This window comes from Poeciliopsis prolifica, unplaced genomic scaffold, assembly GCF_027474105.1.
Source record: "Poeciliopsis prolifica strain line A6 unplaced genomic scaffold, Auburn_PproV2 SCAFFOLD092, whole genome shotgun sequence".
Taxonomy (NCBI): domain Eukaryota; kingdom Metazoa; phylum Chordata; class Actinopteri; order Cyprinodontiformes; family Poeciliidae; genus Poeciliopsis; species Poeciliopsis prolifica.
Window position 1 is genome coordinate 974,655 of NW_026562467.1, and position 12,182 is coordinate 986,836.

Sequence of the window (12,182 nt, forward strand, 5' to 3'; positions counted from 1 at the left end):
AATAAAAATTATTTTAAAAATCAGAATATATAAATGAAACTTCAGCATCTCACTATGAAACAAATAAAGAAAAATTAAGCAAACTAAATTTAATTTAGTTTGCTTAATTTAGGAAGAAAGTTTGTTCTTATGAATTCACCAAAGATCTTTTCTTCTGCCGAGAGTCTCCACTCCCCCTGACGCTGCAGGTGCTCCAGGTTCACTTTCCCTCATGTTTCTGGTAAACATCAGATATTAACAGGCTGTTGGAGTCAGCAGGTAGGAATGCAGAGCTGCATACTGTCAACATGCAGCAGCAGCACAGAAACAAAGGCCGCCTCAGAGAGGCTCTGCTTAACCAGGCCTGACGACACAGACCCGAATCAGGCAAGGCAGCTTACCGCTGGAGTCATCAGCCAAACCACCACAGTACACTTAAATAAGACGAGGATCAACAACATTAAAGCTAAGCAATGATAAAACACCAAGACAGCAACAACCTGAAGTTCAACTATGATAAGAGAACCAGAGGTACAAATAATGGCAAGCAGGAGCGGATCTAGAAAAATATCCATGTGGTGGCAAGAGGGGGGCAGGATTTATAGATATATAAATAAAATTAATTGGACTTAATTTACTTGTTGCAAAATATTGATTTGAACTGGCATTGTTTCAAAGTGAGCGTCCTTTTTTCCAGATTCTTTGCGTGGTTGTGGTATTTTCCTGACCACAGATATTCCTGACTCAATGGAGATCAATGGCGCACAGTAAGTCATGTAATGTCCAGTCCAGTCATATATATCCATTCATATCAATAAATGTTGGCCCTATTCATCTCTTGCTTCCCAGTAGGCGGCAGGTTACATCGTGTTGCATTAAATGTTGTCAGAAAAAAGAAATTGTTTGTGTGGGATCCTGGAGCGTTGCCATGAAAACGTGGAGTTAACAGCAGGTGAGGAGGAGGAGGAGGAAACTCCTTCATCCAACCGGCTGACTTGGTTTTCCTCCTCAGCCTGCAGCAGCTAAAAGCAAAGCATGGAAAGTGGGAAATGGAAGTTTTCCCTTCAGACACTGAGCTGGTTCTGTCGGTTCTGCTGGTTCTGTGTCGGTTCTGCTGGTTCTGTGTCGGTTCTGCTGGTTCTGTGTCGGTTCTGCTGGTTCTGTGTCGGTTCTGCTGGTTCTGTGTCGGTTCTGCTGGTTCTGTGTCGGTTCTGCTGGTTTCTCCAGTTTCTCTGTGAGCAGAATGAAAGCAGCATTTTGATCCACAAACTGTTTCCAGATCAGCCCGTTAGCAGCGAGGGACCCCAGCCAGGATTCCTGCCTGGTGCCGTCGTGCAGCTGGGTGTCCCTCAGGAGGCCCGGTCCAGACCCGGTCCGGACCAATGGCTGGAGGCACATCCACATGTTCCCAACTGGTTTCACTGGTCCAGTCTGCTGTAACAATACGACTCGGAATAAAAATATATGGAGCCGTTTGCAAAGTTACAGGCAAAAACTAATATTTTCACCATGTTATTCATTCATTCATAAATGTTAGTTTCAAACTAAATGTTAGTTAAAAATTTGAATTCTTTATTTTCAACCTAAATATAACATGAATCCTTAGCTAGCAAGTTACATATTGGCTTCAAAGCAAAATTTTGGCTCGCAAACTTTGCTAAGTAAATATTTTTTTAGATCTAAATATTTAATTACCAATTAATAATAATGTAGCTTCAAATATTTAGTCAGTAAGTTAAATATTTAACACTAATTATTGCTCTTCGCTCAGTTTTTCTCTTCATCTTCTGACAGGATTTCTGCAAATATCTAAGTGAGTTTTAAGGCTTTTTAAAACAGCAGCGTCAAATATGACAAATACCTGCTGGAATGTAACTGAAAAACTTAATTAGTAAAATTCAATAATTGCAACTTATATTTCAGCACTGAGATGAAACTTCATTTTATACTCTGGTTAGCAAACTGGAAAGTTTATTTTTTTCAGATTACAGGAATGTGTTCATTTTAATTTCTCAAACAGGAGCTGAACATTTCTAAAAGTTAAATCTGAATTTATAGATTTGCTGTAATCTGATTTTAGTGAAAAGCAGAAACATGAAAGATGTAATCCAGCAAACCCAGGATCTTCCTGAAAGGAAGTGATTCATGTTTTCAAACATTGCTCAGATGAAGCTGCAGTGGGTTGAAAATCTTTATTTCCTGTTCTGACCCGCTTCCTGCCCGCGCCAGGCTCATAAATTATTTCCGATTTCATGTCTCCGCGGCGGTGAACCTGGAAAAGTTCTGCTTTTTCAGTCCCGTACCGTCCTTCGTTTTCCTCAGCCGTCTCCTTCTTCTTCGTGGGCCCCGATGTGCTCCGGGTCCGGCGGCTCCTCCAGCGCCTCCTGGTGGCCGTGTTGGATGGACACCATCCCGGTCAGCAGGGCGTAGCCCAGCATGGCGCCCAGCGCAAACAGAGCCGACAGAAACTGCTTCCTGCGCTTGTTGGGGACGTGGTCGAAGTCTCCGGACTCCGGCGCCATCGGCGCTTTCTGGGCCGACGGCTCTGCGGCAGAGAAGAGATCAATCCGCAGGATTATCAGCTGTGGCTTCACATCAACGCTTTGAACAGCTGCAATGCGCTCATGTAGTCATTAATGTGTTCCAGAAATATTTCAGATTCTCCACTTCATTTTTACAACAATTCCACCAATAACTGAAGTTCTTATTAGTTTTCAATAAAACAAATAAATCTGGAATTTTGTTAGATATTTAAAATATTTCTCATTTACATATTATATTTGTTTTAATTTATTAATGCAAAATGTATAATAACATTTTATTATTATAATTAATATTTAAACATGTTTAAATATTTGAAATATTGTACATTTGCATAAAATTTTGATGAGACTACATAATTTTTATTTAATTTGTATATTAAAATAGTAATGTCATTACATAATTAATTTAATCAATTCATTAAATACATAATCAAATGTTTAATTTATAAGATATTTTTATGACAATTTACTTTTTATATATATATATTTTAAATATTTCTCATGCTGAAGGTAAATCTTTAAAATGCTTTATTTTCTTTCTGTGACTCCATGTTTCCCTGCAGCAGATTTTCCTCCTCTGTCACTGAGCTCATCTGTTTACAGACACAGTTTATATGAAGTCATTTCAACCCAACCTCCATAATTTTAGAAGTGACTTGTGGAGCGTTTTCCTGCAGATGCTGCCAGATGTTGCTCACCTCGGCCGTCTCTGGGGAAGTAGAGCAGCAGGATGTTGGAGCAAAAGTCGCTCAGGTTGTCCAGGGACTTCAGGTGCTGCTGCAGCTTTCCGTTGGGAAGTCTGCACTTCAGGATGGGAGCCAGGTGGCCGAAGACATAGGCGTCCAGAGACGAAGGCCTGCAGGGAAAAGAGACAACAGAAACGGCAGCGTTGATGTGTGAGCTGCACATGACCCTTTTTCAATAAAGCTTCTGATGATTTATTGAAGAATGGTCTCCAACTGAAGGTAAAATCTGGCCAGTTTCATGCTTACTGCAAGCTAAAATAAATAAAAAATATGACATAACTCACTTAAACAAAAAGGCATTATTATTTCCACCATAATTCATGCAAATCACGCCCAAAGCAGCAATGCTGGAAGGCTGATATTGTCGATCCGTACCGTTGGAAGAAATATTTACTGGTTATTCTTAAAATATACGTCAACAAAGTAATTTACAGTAATTCAAATACCTTTTGCTGTCATTTTGGTAGGCCATGTTCTAATTCTCTTCATGAATAACTGTCACTTTAGTTAAAGAATTAAAAATAGACTATTTGACTCACTGGACTGTTAGCTAGCATCTGTAGCCCGTGCGCCCCCTGGTGGACTCATCACACACAACAGTTAACTGTTAGCTGCTAGGCTAGTGGGGCAACTGGCATGTTAGCATTAAATGCTAACACAACTCATCCACTGCATGACACTGCTTGATGCAACAACACATAGTACATAATAAAACTTGGTAGAAATCTTTTTCAGGTCGCAGTACGTCTGGAAAGATTCACTTTAATAATCGTTTTAAATTTCACTCTGAGGTCAGACATGGAAAATCTGCAGAACTTACGAGTCTCCGAAGAAGAACTTGTGTGAGCCGAGTCTCTGCGACAGGAGGTCCATGCACTCTGCAGCGTCCCGGTACAGCTGGAAAACACAGGTCCAAACCAGAACTCAGAGCAACAACTCCACCACTAACATGAGCCTCAACGCCTGGTTCTGATGGGAACTCCCGGTCCAAAACAAGGAGGCTCCAACATCACCAGAACCGGAACAGAACCATTTGAAGGAAATAGTTGAGAACGAATAAAACAGGAAATCTGAGTCACAGAGAGAAAAACCTCTCAGAACCTAGACCGACCTTTGACCTCAAAGGATTCAAGATGGAGAGAATGTAGCTGACCTGAGATTACATTAAAATAAACCAGATTAATAAATAAATTAAAAATCTGCAGGATAATTTTTTTATCAAACTTATTTTACATAGTAACAGAAATACATTAAAAGATACAAATAAATAATTTCCTGTACATGTATAAAATTGAATTTGAAAGAAATTTTATTTCCAGATTTAACGTCTTTGAAATTGGTCCTGTTTCTTTAAGAACTCCTGCTTTTCCTGAAGCTCCGCCTCCAGGAAGTCATCCCAACATGGCTCCTCTATTAACCCTTTAACATTTCTACCAGGGTTGCTCTTAGAGAAGCAGCAGCTCCTCTAATGGGCTCAGCAGTTCCACCAGATGTTTGCTAATTGCTGCTGGCTAGTCTTAAGGAACTGAGCAGGGGTGGAGCTTCATCTTCGAAGGCGGGGCTACGTCCACCCAGGCGTTTTCCACAGCTGAATGGTTGCCATACAGATTAAAGGACTTCTTGAACAGACAGTAAAGAATCAAGGCAACACTCCTGGTTTGTTTACGATGAGAAAATAACTTTCTAACACGATGGAAAGCCCAGGAAGGTGGATTTTACAAGATGCCGGCCCTTTAAGCTGCTGGGAAGCTCCAGCCTGGTCTCACCTCCTTCTCCAGCTCCTCCCCAGCCTCCAGGAGCTCGTCTCCCCTCAGCAGCCGCAGCTTCTCCAGCTGCCAGCTCTGCATCCGGCCCGGCAGGAAGAAGTTCAGGGGGAACGTCATGTGCTCGGCGTACCAGCGGCGGGTCACCTCCACGTAGTTTCTTCGGCTCCACCCAGAAGGTGTAGATCTGCGGGAGGAAGTCCGAGCCGCGGGTTGGTGAGCAGGTTCAGGACGGGACGCAGAGGTTTGGGGGAAACCAGCCGTCTTACCAGCGCCGGCATGAGCTTCTCCTCCAGCAGCAGAGAGATGAAGGCCAGCTGTCGGCTCCTTCTTTAGCCGACAGGTCAAAGTCTGCATTGAACTTCTGAGGAAACACAAACCGGGAGGAGATGTGTGTGAAATGTCCAAGCTGTAAACTTTTTAATAAAGTTTTCCTGACTTACTTTGGAATAGCCTCTAACTGAAATATACAAACCAACATTTCAAACTAGCTGCTCAATAAAATAAAAACTATTTTAACTCATTTAAATGAACAAATTATCAAACACAAAAGACACTTATTATTATCATTGAGTCATGATTACAGACAAACACCAAACCAACAACTCAACTCATAAACACTTTATATTCTCCATCTTGGATTTTTCTGCTTCCACCGTTTTCTTTTTGTCACTAAATAACTAAACGGCTCTAAAACAGTTTACAACAACAGTTAATGCAATATAACTTACAGAATGTTCAACAAAGTTTATCACTACATATGAACATAAAACATGACATGTAGCAGAATCAACCTGAAATGCAGTAGCAGTCCGTGCTAAACTGGCGCCTGACGAATTAGCAGCATGAAATGCTGAAGCGGTAAAATTATTTCACCTTCAAAATATTAATTACAAAAACTGGTTGGTGGAAATTCAGACAGTCGACGATAAAAACTTCAGAGGAATCTCTTCCATGTATTTGGTGGATGTTATTAACCTAGAACTAATAAAAGGCGCTCATCCTCTTCTTCATATATATCAGGACAGCAAAGTGAAGAAGATGCACTGCCACCCTGTGGTGTAACTCGATATTACAGATAAATTCAATATTTGTTCACTAATTTCACTTCTGTTAATTTATTGACAGAATAAATTACCAGATTCACATTGAGGCGTATGTAAAGGCAAAACTTTTAATGACAAATATAAAAACTGTCTGACTCTAATTATTCTTAACCTTTATATTCCCAGAATGAATAAAACCCATTAAGATTAAAAGACTATTTTTTCTGATTCTGATGTAAACTAAAGGAGACAAACTGCAGCAGGAAGTTCTGGACAAGTTCAGCTGTGATTGCTGCAGCTTCACTCAAACAGGAGCACAGTTCTGGTTCTGGTTCTGGTCCAGTCTGAAGCTCTGCATGTGTGTCTTATTGTTGGAGAGTTTATAGGTCTGCAGATTCTGGTTGGATCCATTTCCATGTTCCTTCACTACCGTGAGGACATGAAGTTACTCTGAAACCAAGAACATGACAAGACCAAAGAGCCACCAAACGTCAGCGCTGGGATGAAGCTGCGGTCGGAAACCAGAAACGTGACTGATGGTTTAAAAGCTGCAGCCGAGCGTGAAGACCGCAGTTTGCTCCTCCTGCAGCTCCTGCGGTTTCTGGACAACCTACCGCAGCGAGCGCGCCCCAGAGCATGCTGGGTAATGTCTTCCAGCTGCGGCTGATCCCAGCTGAAGCCACTGAGGCCGATAACCAGATCTGATGAAACGCCAACTGTTACTGCAGATAAAAAGCCCCAGTTTCACTGGCAGATTTCCACTCAAAGCCAGGAAACATATCCTGTTAGAAGCAAAAAACTGTCAGTGGAAGAAAACTTTTTAAAAATCGATATTAAAGGATTCCTTGTTGGTTTTGTATTTTTTCCAGTGTAGATATTTGCAGTAGGAAAACACTTAGTAAGGTTTTGTTACACTAATGAGATTATTTAGCTCCTTTTATAATATCTGCTAATTATGATTAAAAATAAAAGATGCAAATGAGCGACTGGCTGGACGTCATGTTCAGTCCAAAGTTTCACTCTAAATGTATCTGGTTTTAAAATGTCATTGTTGCAAAAGTTGTGTCAACAACCATAAATCCAGGTGAAATTTACCTGAACTACTCATTTAAAACAATAAATCAGTTATTTTCTTTGTTCAGTCGTTCACCTGTTTCCTGAGGTAGATGATGATGTCAGAGGGGCGGGACAGAGTCTCGTTCTGATTGGTCCTCAGAGCAGGAAGAGAGCCTGGTGAAACAATGGGAAGCAGTAAAGTGTGAGAAGTTTTGGGTGATATTTCCGGGGGAGTGAAGCGGAGCTGCAGCGATCCGACTCACCGCCGGGACTCCGCCAGGGGTTGCAGATCTTTCTCAGCTTCAGCGGCGCGCCGGCGAACTGAGCGTACGCCTGCAGAACGACAGGAATCAGAGAAACATCGTTACTGCAGCAGTTTAACCTCCTGCTCCAGTTTACATTTTTTATTTTCCAAAAGCAGCTACCAAATCAAGCAACTTTTCTTTTGACCAACAAACAACTACCATTTCAACAAAATGGTCAAAAACAGGAATATTTGGGGGTTTAGTCACTCTTTAAGAGTTAAAGTCATAAAAATCAATATTTGTTACATCTGTGAAAACTGAAATTATTTAAAAAAAAGTTGATGTTTTTCTAGGAAAATCTTTTGAAGAGCCACAGATGGATAATGGCTGTTCTCTCCTTCAGACAGAAACTCTTTTTAATTTAAGCTGCAGCAGTAATCAGCAGCTGAAGCAGCTTCAGGAACCAGAGTACATGATCTCTGCAGACGCCAGGAACAAAGCTCTCCTCATGTCGGGATGTGTGGGTTTCTGTTAAACTGCCTGAGACATGATGCAAGCATCTGGAAAACGTTCCCAGAATCTGCTGCTGATTAAATTTTATTCGCATGAGTTCTCTCATTCAGGCTGTTTGTGCTTAACGCCGCCTTTCGGTTCCTCTGCAGGTCGATCCGACGGGACCAAAAGCAGCTTTCAGACAGACACTTACAGTAAAACGTGACTCAGAGCTTCTGGAAGTAAAAGCTGCATAAAAACAACTGGCTGCCAGTCGGGAGCCTCACTCGATTTTACAACCAGGAAAAATGAGGAGGAATTTCCTCATAAAACTGAGGAGATATTTATTCCACCAGCTGGATGTGAGCGAAGTGGAGCTGCATATGGATCAGAAGTTCTGCTCCTCCTCCTCTGGGTTCTGCTCCTCCTCTGGGTTCTGCTGCTCCTCCTCTGGGTTCTACTCCTCCTCCTCTGGGTTCTGCTGCTCCTCCTCTGGGTTCTGCTCCTCCTCTGGGTTCTACTCCTCCTCCTCTGGGTTCTGCTGCTCCTCCTCTGGGTTCTGCTCCTCCTCTGGGTTCTGCTCCTCCTCCTCTGGGTTCTGCTCCTCCTCTGGGTTCTGCTCCTCCTCTGGGTTCTGCTCCTCCTCCTCTGGGTTCTGCTGCTCCTCCTCTGGGTTCTGCTCCTCTTCTGGGTTCTGCTATTCCTCTGGGTTCTGGTTCTGCTCCAGCGTTCCAGGCAGGAGGTAAGTCAGTTTGCTGATGAGAAGCTCCTGCAGTAAAACTCGCCTGGACGTTGCGTGACGTTTAAGTGTTTAGACAGGGTGGGACATCACAGCGTCCGTCCAGCAGGGGGCGCCTGGTCACGGCACAGGGGGGCTGAAGCCCCGCCTTCTCCAAGCGTGAGCCCACTGTCAGCTGTGACTCAGTAACTGGCTTCCCATCAGCGTCATTACCCAGCATGCACTGCTGCTCCGCTAACTGATATGAAGCCAACATGTTTGGATCAGGTTTAATCCCTCAGCGCGGTCTGCAGACGCAAAGCATTCTGGGTGGTCGTCATCATCTGATCTGTCAGTCTGATATAAGAAAACGATTTTAAAGTTCTGCTGGTTCTTAAGGCTGCAGAGTTTACTGAAAGCAGACGAACCAATCAGACTCCAGGGAAGTTCATTTATTAACCAATCACTGTCTGAGTTCAACCTGCAGCAGAAACACAGAAACATGCAGAAACTGGACGTCTGAACTGAAAGGGAGCTTTCTGCAACTGCTTAATGCTTTTAATTTATGCTGAACTGGAAGAGAAAATATTTAGAAACTAAAACTTCCAACACTTTCCAGCAGTTTGCTGCCACCTGCTGGTCATCCGCAGAATTACACAATATTCATGAACATCCAGATGCTGAAGAAAATGAGGATATAAATCATCCCGAATACTTCAGGATGAACACAGGAAGCTTTGTCAGGACAAACTGACACATAAACAATAAACATATTTGCAGTTTTTTCTACAGATTTCAAAGCTACGACCAACCAAACGATGATTAAAGCAACAATTAGGTTGATTTTCATTTTCTTTTGGTTCCAGTGATCAAAACGAATAAAAGGGGAAAAAATCTTCCAGGTTCAGAAAATCCAAGCTTTTGAATATTAACGTTGGTTGCATTTGTATTAAAACTTTCAAAAGTACCAAAGACCACGTGATTTGCAGTTAACCGAGTTATTTTAATATTAACTGGTTTTAATTTCCCACTGGAAGACAGAAAAGAGTTACTCAGTTAAACTGCTGCGGCTGTTTTATTCGTTAAAATAAACCATTAGATCACGTTTAAAATCAGCCAGTCTATTGAGCCAGAGCCTCATTCAGCGGTTCGGCTGCAGGATTGAACCCGCCTTTCGGTACCAGAACCGACAGGCAGCCGGCGAACCGACACCGACCACCAGCGACCGAACCCTCACCAGAACCACCAGGCAGTCGGTGCTGACAGACGGTAAACCCCAGTCTCCTTCCCAGCAAAACAACTCGTCGGGGGCCGCCATCTTTTTCAACCGGAAGGTGAACTTTAACACCGGAAAAGCAGCGCTGTTCTCCACCGGTGGCTACCAAAATAAAATAAAATAAAATAAAATAAAATAAAATAAAATAAAATAAAATAAAATAAAATAAAATAAAATAAAATTAAATAGTCTTAGTAAAACTCAAATAATCTGTGCAAATTGCATGTGATTCTATTGAAATAAATTCAAATGTGAAACATCAGAAATCATTAAATTCAAGTAAAGAAGACATAATAAAATCATTGCAAAGAAAATTAAATGAAATAATTTCAACCTGAACAACACAGAATGTATGGATAATTAACCAAATATATATAAAAACAACTTCTCCTATGACATGAATAATGTTGTTAAAATCATATAATTAATGAACAAATAAACAGTAAAAGGAAGAACTGAGAGCAGTTAGCTGCATATGTTGCATTCACAAATCTACATATAAAATAACTCAAATTTAATTGAAAAGTTTAATCTCAAAAACTCAGTAGACACGCAAAATATTCCATTTGGAGACGATTCAAACATTTGTCCACAAATGTTCTTGTGTTAGAAATGAGCTTCTAAACCAAGAACTCTGCAGAAGTGGTAAAAAAAGAGACAAACACTGATTATTTAAGGCAGAATATAAGAAAAATAGCTGAAATCATTCATTTCTTTTCCTTCTGCTTATTTTTTAATCTGTTTCCGATTTTATAACGCAGTGATGACTCAATGACTCCCTGCTCCTCCGGCTACATCAAATAAAACCTGCAGAGACGAATGATCACAATGTTTCTTCCTGATAATTCACAGTCAGTGCAGGAACTGGCACCAGGTTTCTTCTCCTGCAACCAGAATGGTCAGAGAACTTCCTCCTCTTCTTGTCTCAAGAGATAAAAGTTGTGCAATTGCCGTCTTGTGATACACACGACTCGGTTTCACAAACACTAAATTTACATTTTAGAGTTTCACTGTGATGCTAAAAGAGAAGGAAGTTATGAAACGGCCCAGTTTGTTGAGTATTTTGCATTTCAGCAGAGTTTCTCCACAATGAAACCAGGAACAAGTTCATTCAAGTTATTTTTGTCCACAGACCAGTTTTCAGAAAACATGTCACTGATGCCTAAAACATGAATACATTTTTAATACGTATCTCTGAATTTTTGTTCTTGCAATAACTTTCTAATTATAATTGCTTAAAAAGCGCATGCAGCCTCAAATGGTGGTTAAATTAACTGCATCTGAGGGTCTAAAACTGCTTAAAATAAGGATCATTACATTTTGTCTCATGTATAAAATCTTATTAGGATATTAAGAGGCAGATCAACACAAACTAGAGCATAATTGTATAGTGAGGTTAAATGTTTTTTAATTTTAGTTTACAAATTAAAAGTTTGTATTCAGATCACTGTACTTTGATTCTCCTAAATAAATTATCGTACTTTATCATAATCAGTAACCAGATTATGATACATCTGGTTAATTTAACACAGAATAATATTAAACTGTGTTTAAATTAAACAGTTTAATTTAATCAGAGTGTAAATTCAGATGTTCTGCCTTGTAAACCAACAAGATAAAATGATCAAACTTCAAAACACAAACAAACCAAATGCAACAGAAAAATGCAACCAAAGAAAAAAACACGTTGCAGCTCTGGGAAATAGAAATAAAGTAAAAACTAAACAAATAGTAAAAACAAAACAAATATCAAATTCTACAAAACACTCTGCACAAAAAGAAAATCCTCCAAACCACTAGGGGGAGTCGAACATCAAAACATGTGAGAACATAGCCTCAATAAAGACGGGAGGACCAGCAGAAAGTAGGTGGAAGAAAGAAAACATGTCACATTTCATGTCTTTTACAACATTCCAGAAAAGCAGCATGTTTAGCGAATATTACCGACTCCAGACTCCCCCTAGTGGTCTGGAGCTTTTATCCTGCTCCTGGTTTTATTTATTGTTTTTTTTGTGAGTTTTCATTATTTATGTATTTGTAACTCGTTTGAACCTGTAGGCCACCGTAGCTGTGAGCTTTTAGCAACAAAAATACTGGTTAGGATAGATTTGCTGCACATTGTAAATATCTTTTTAGATTATTATGTCATTGTGTACTAGTTACATACTCTATACAGTCTCTAGTTATGCTTGAAAATATTTACAGATTTCAGAAATAAAAGTTAAACCACAGGAAGTGGGTCACATTTAAAGGTTGTTTTGTTTTGTTTTTCTGCAGCATAATTTCTTTTCTGACATTATTTATATGCCATCCAGTTT

At 40.4% G+C, this 12,182-nt stretch overlaps 1 protein-coding gene across 1 annotated transcript; it reads right to left on the reverse strand.

Moving 5' to 3' along the window:
• Positions 1 to 2,156: 2,156 nt before the first annotated feature.
• LOC129353584 (metaxin-1-like) lies at positions 2,157 to 9,958 on the reverse strand. Its single transcript, XM_055022929.1, is given in 10 exon segments — positions 2,157 to 2,524; positions 3,221 to 3,378; positions 4,089 to 4,165; positions 5,035 to 5,190; positions 5,192 to 5,218; positions 5,301 to 5,350; positions 5,353 to 5,395; positions 7,228 to 7,307; positions 7,397 to 7,466; positions 9,826 to 9,958. Coding segments are annotated over 10 exon segments (969 nt in total). The 5' UTR covers positions 9,907 to 9,958; the 3' UTR covers positions 2,157 to 2,297.
• Positions 9,959 to 12,182: the final 2,224 nt, after the last annotated feature.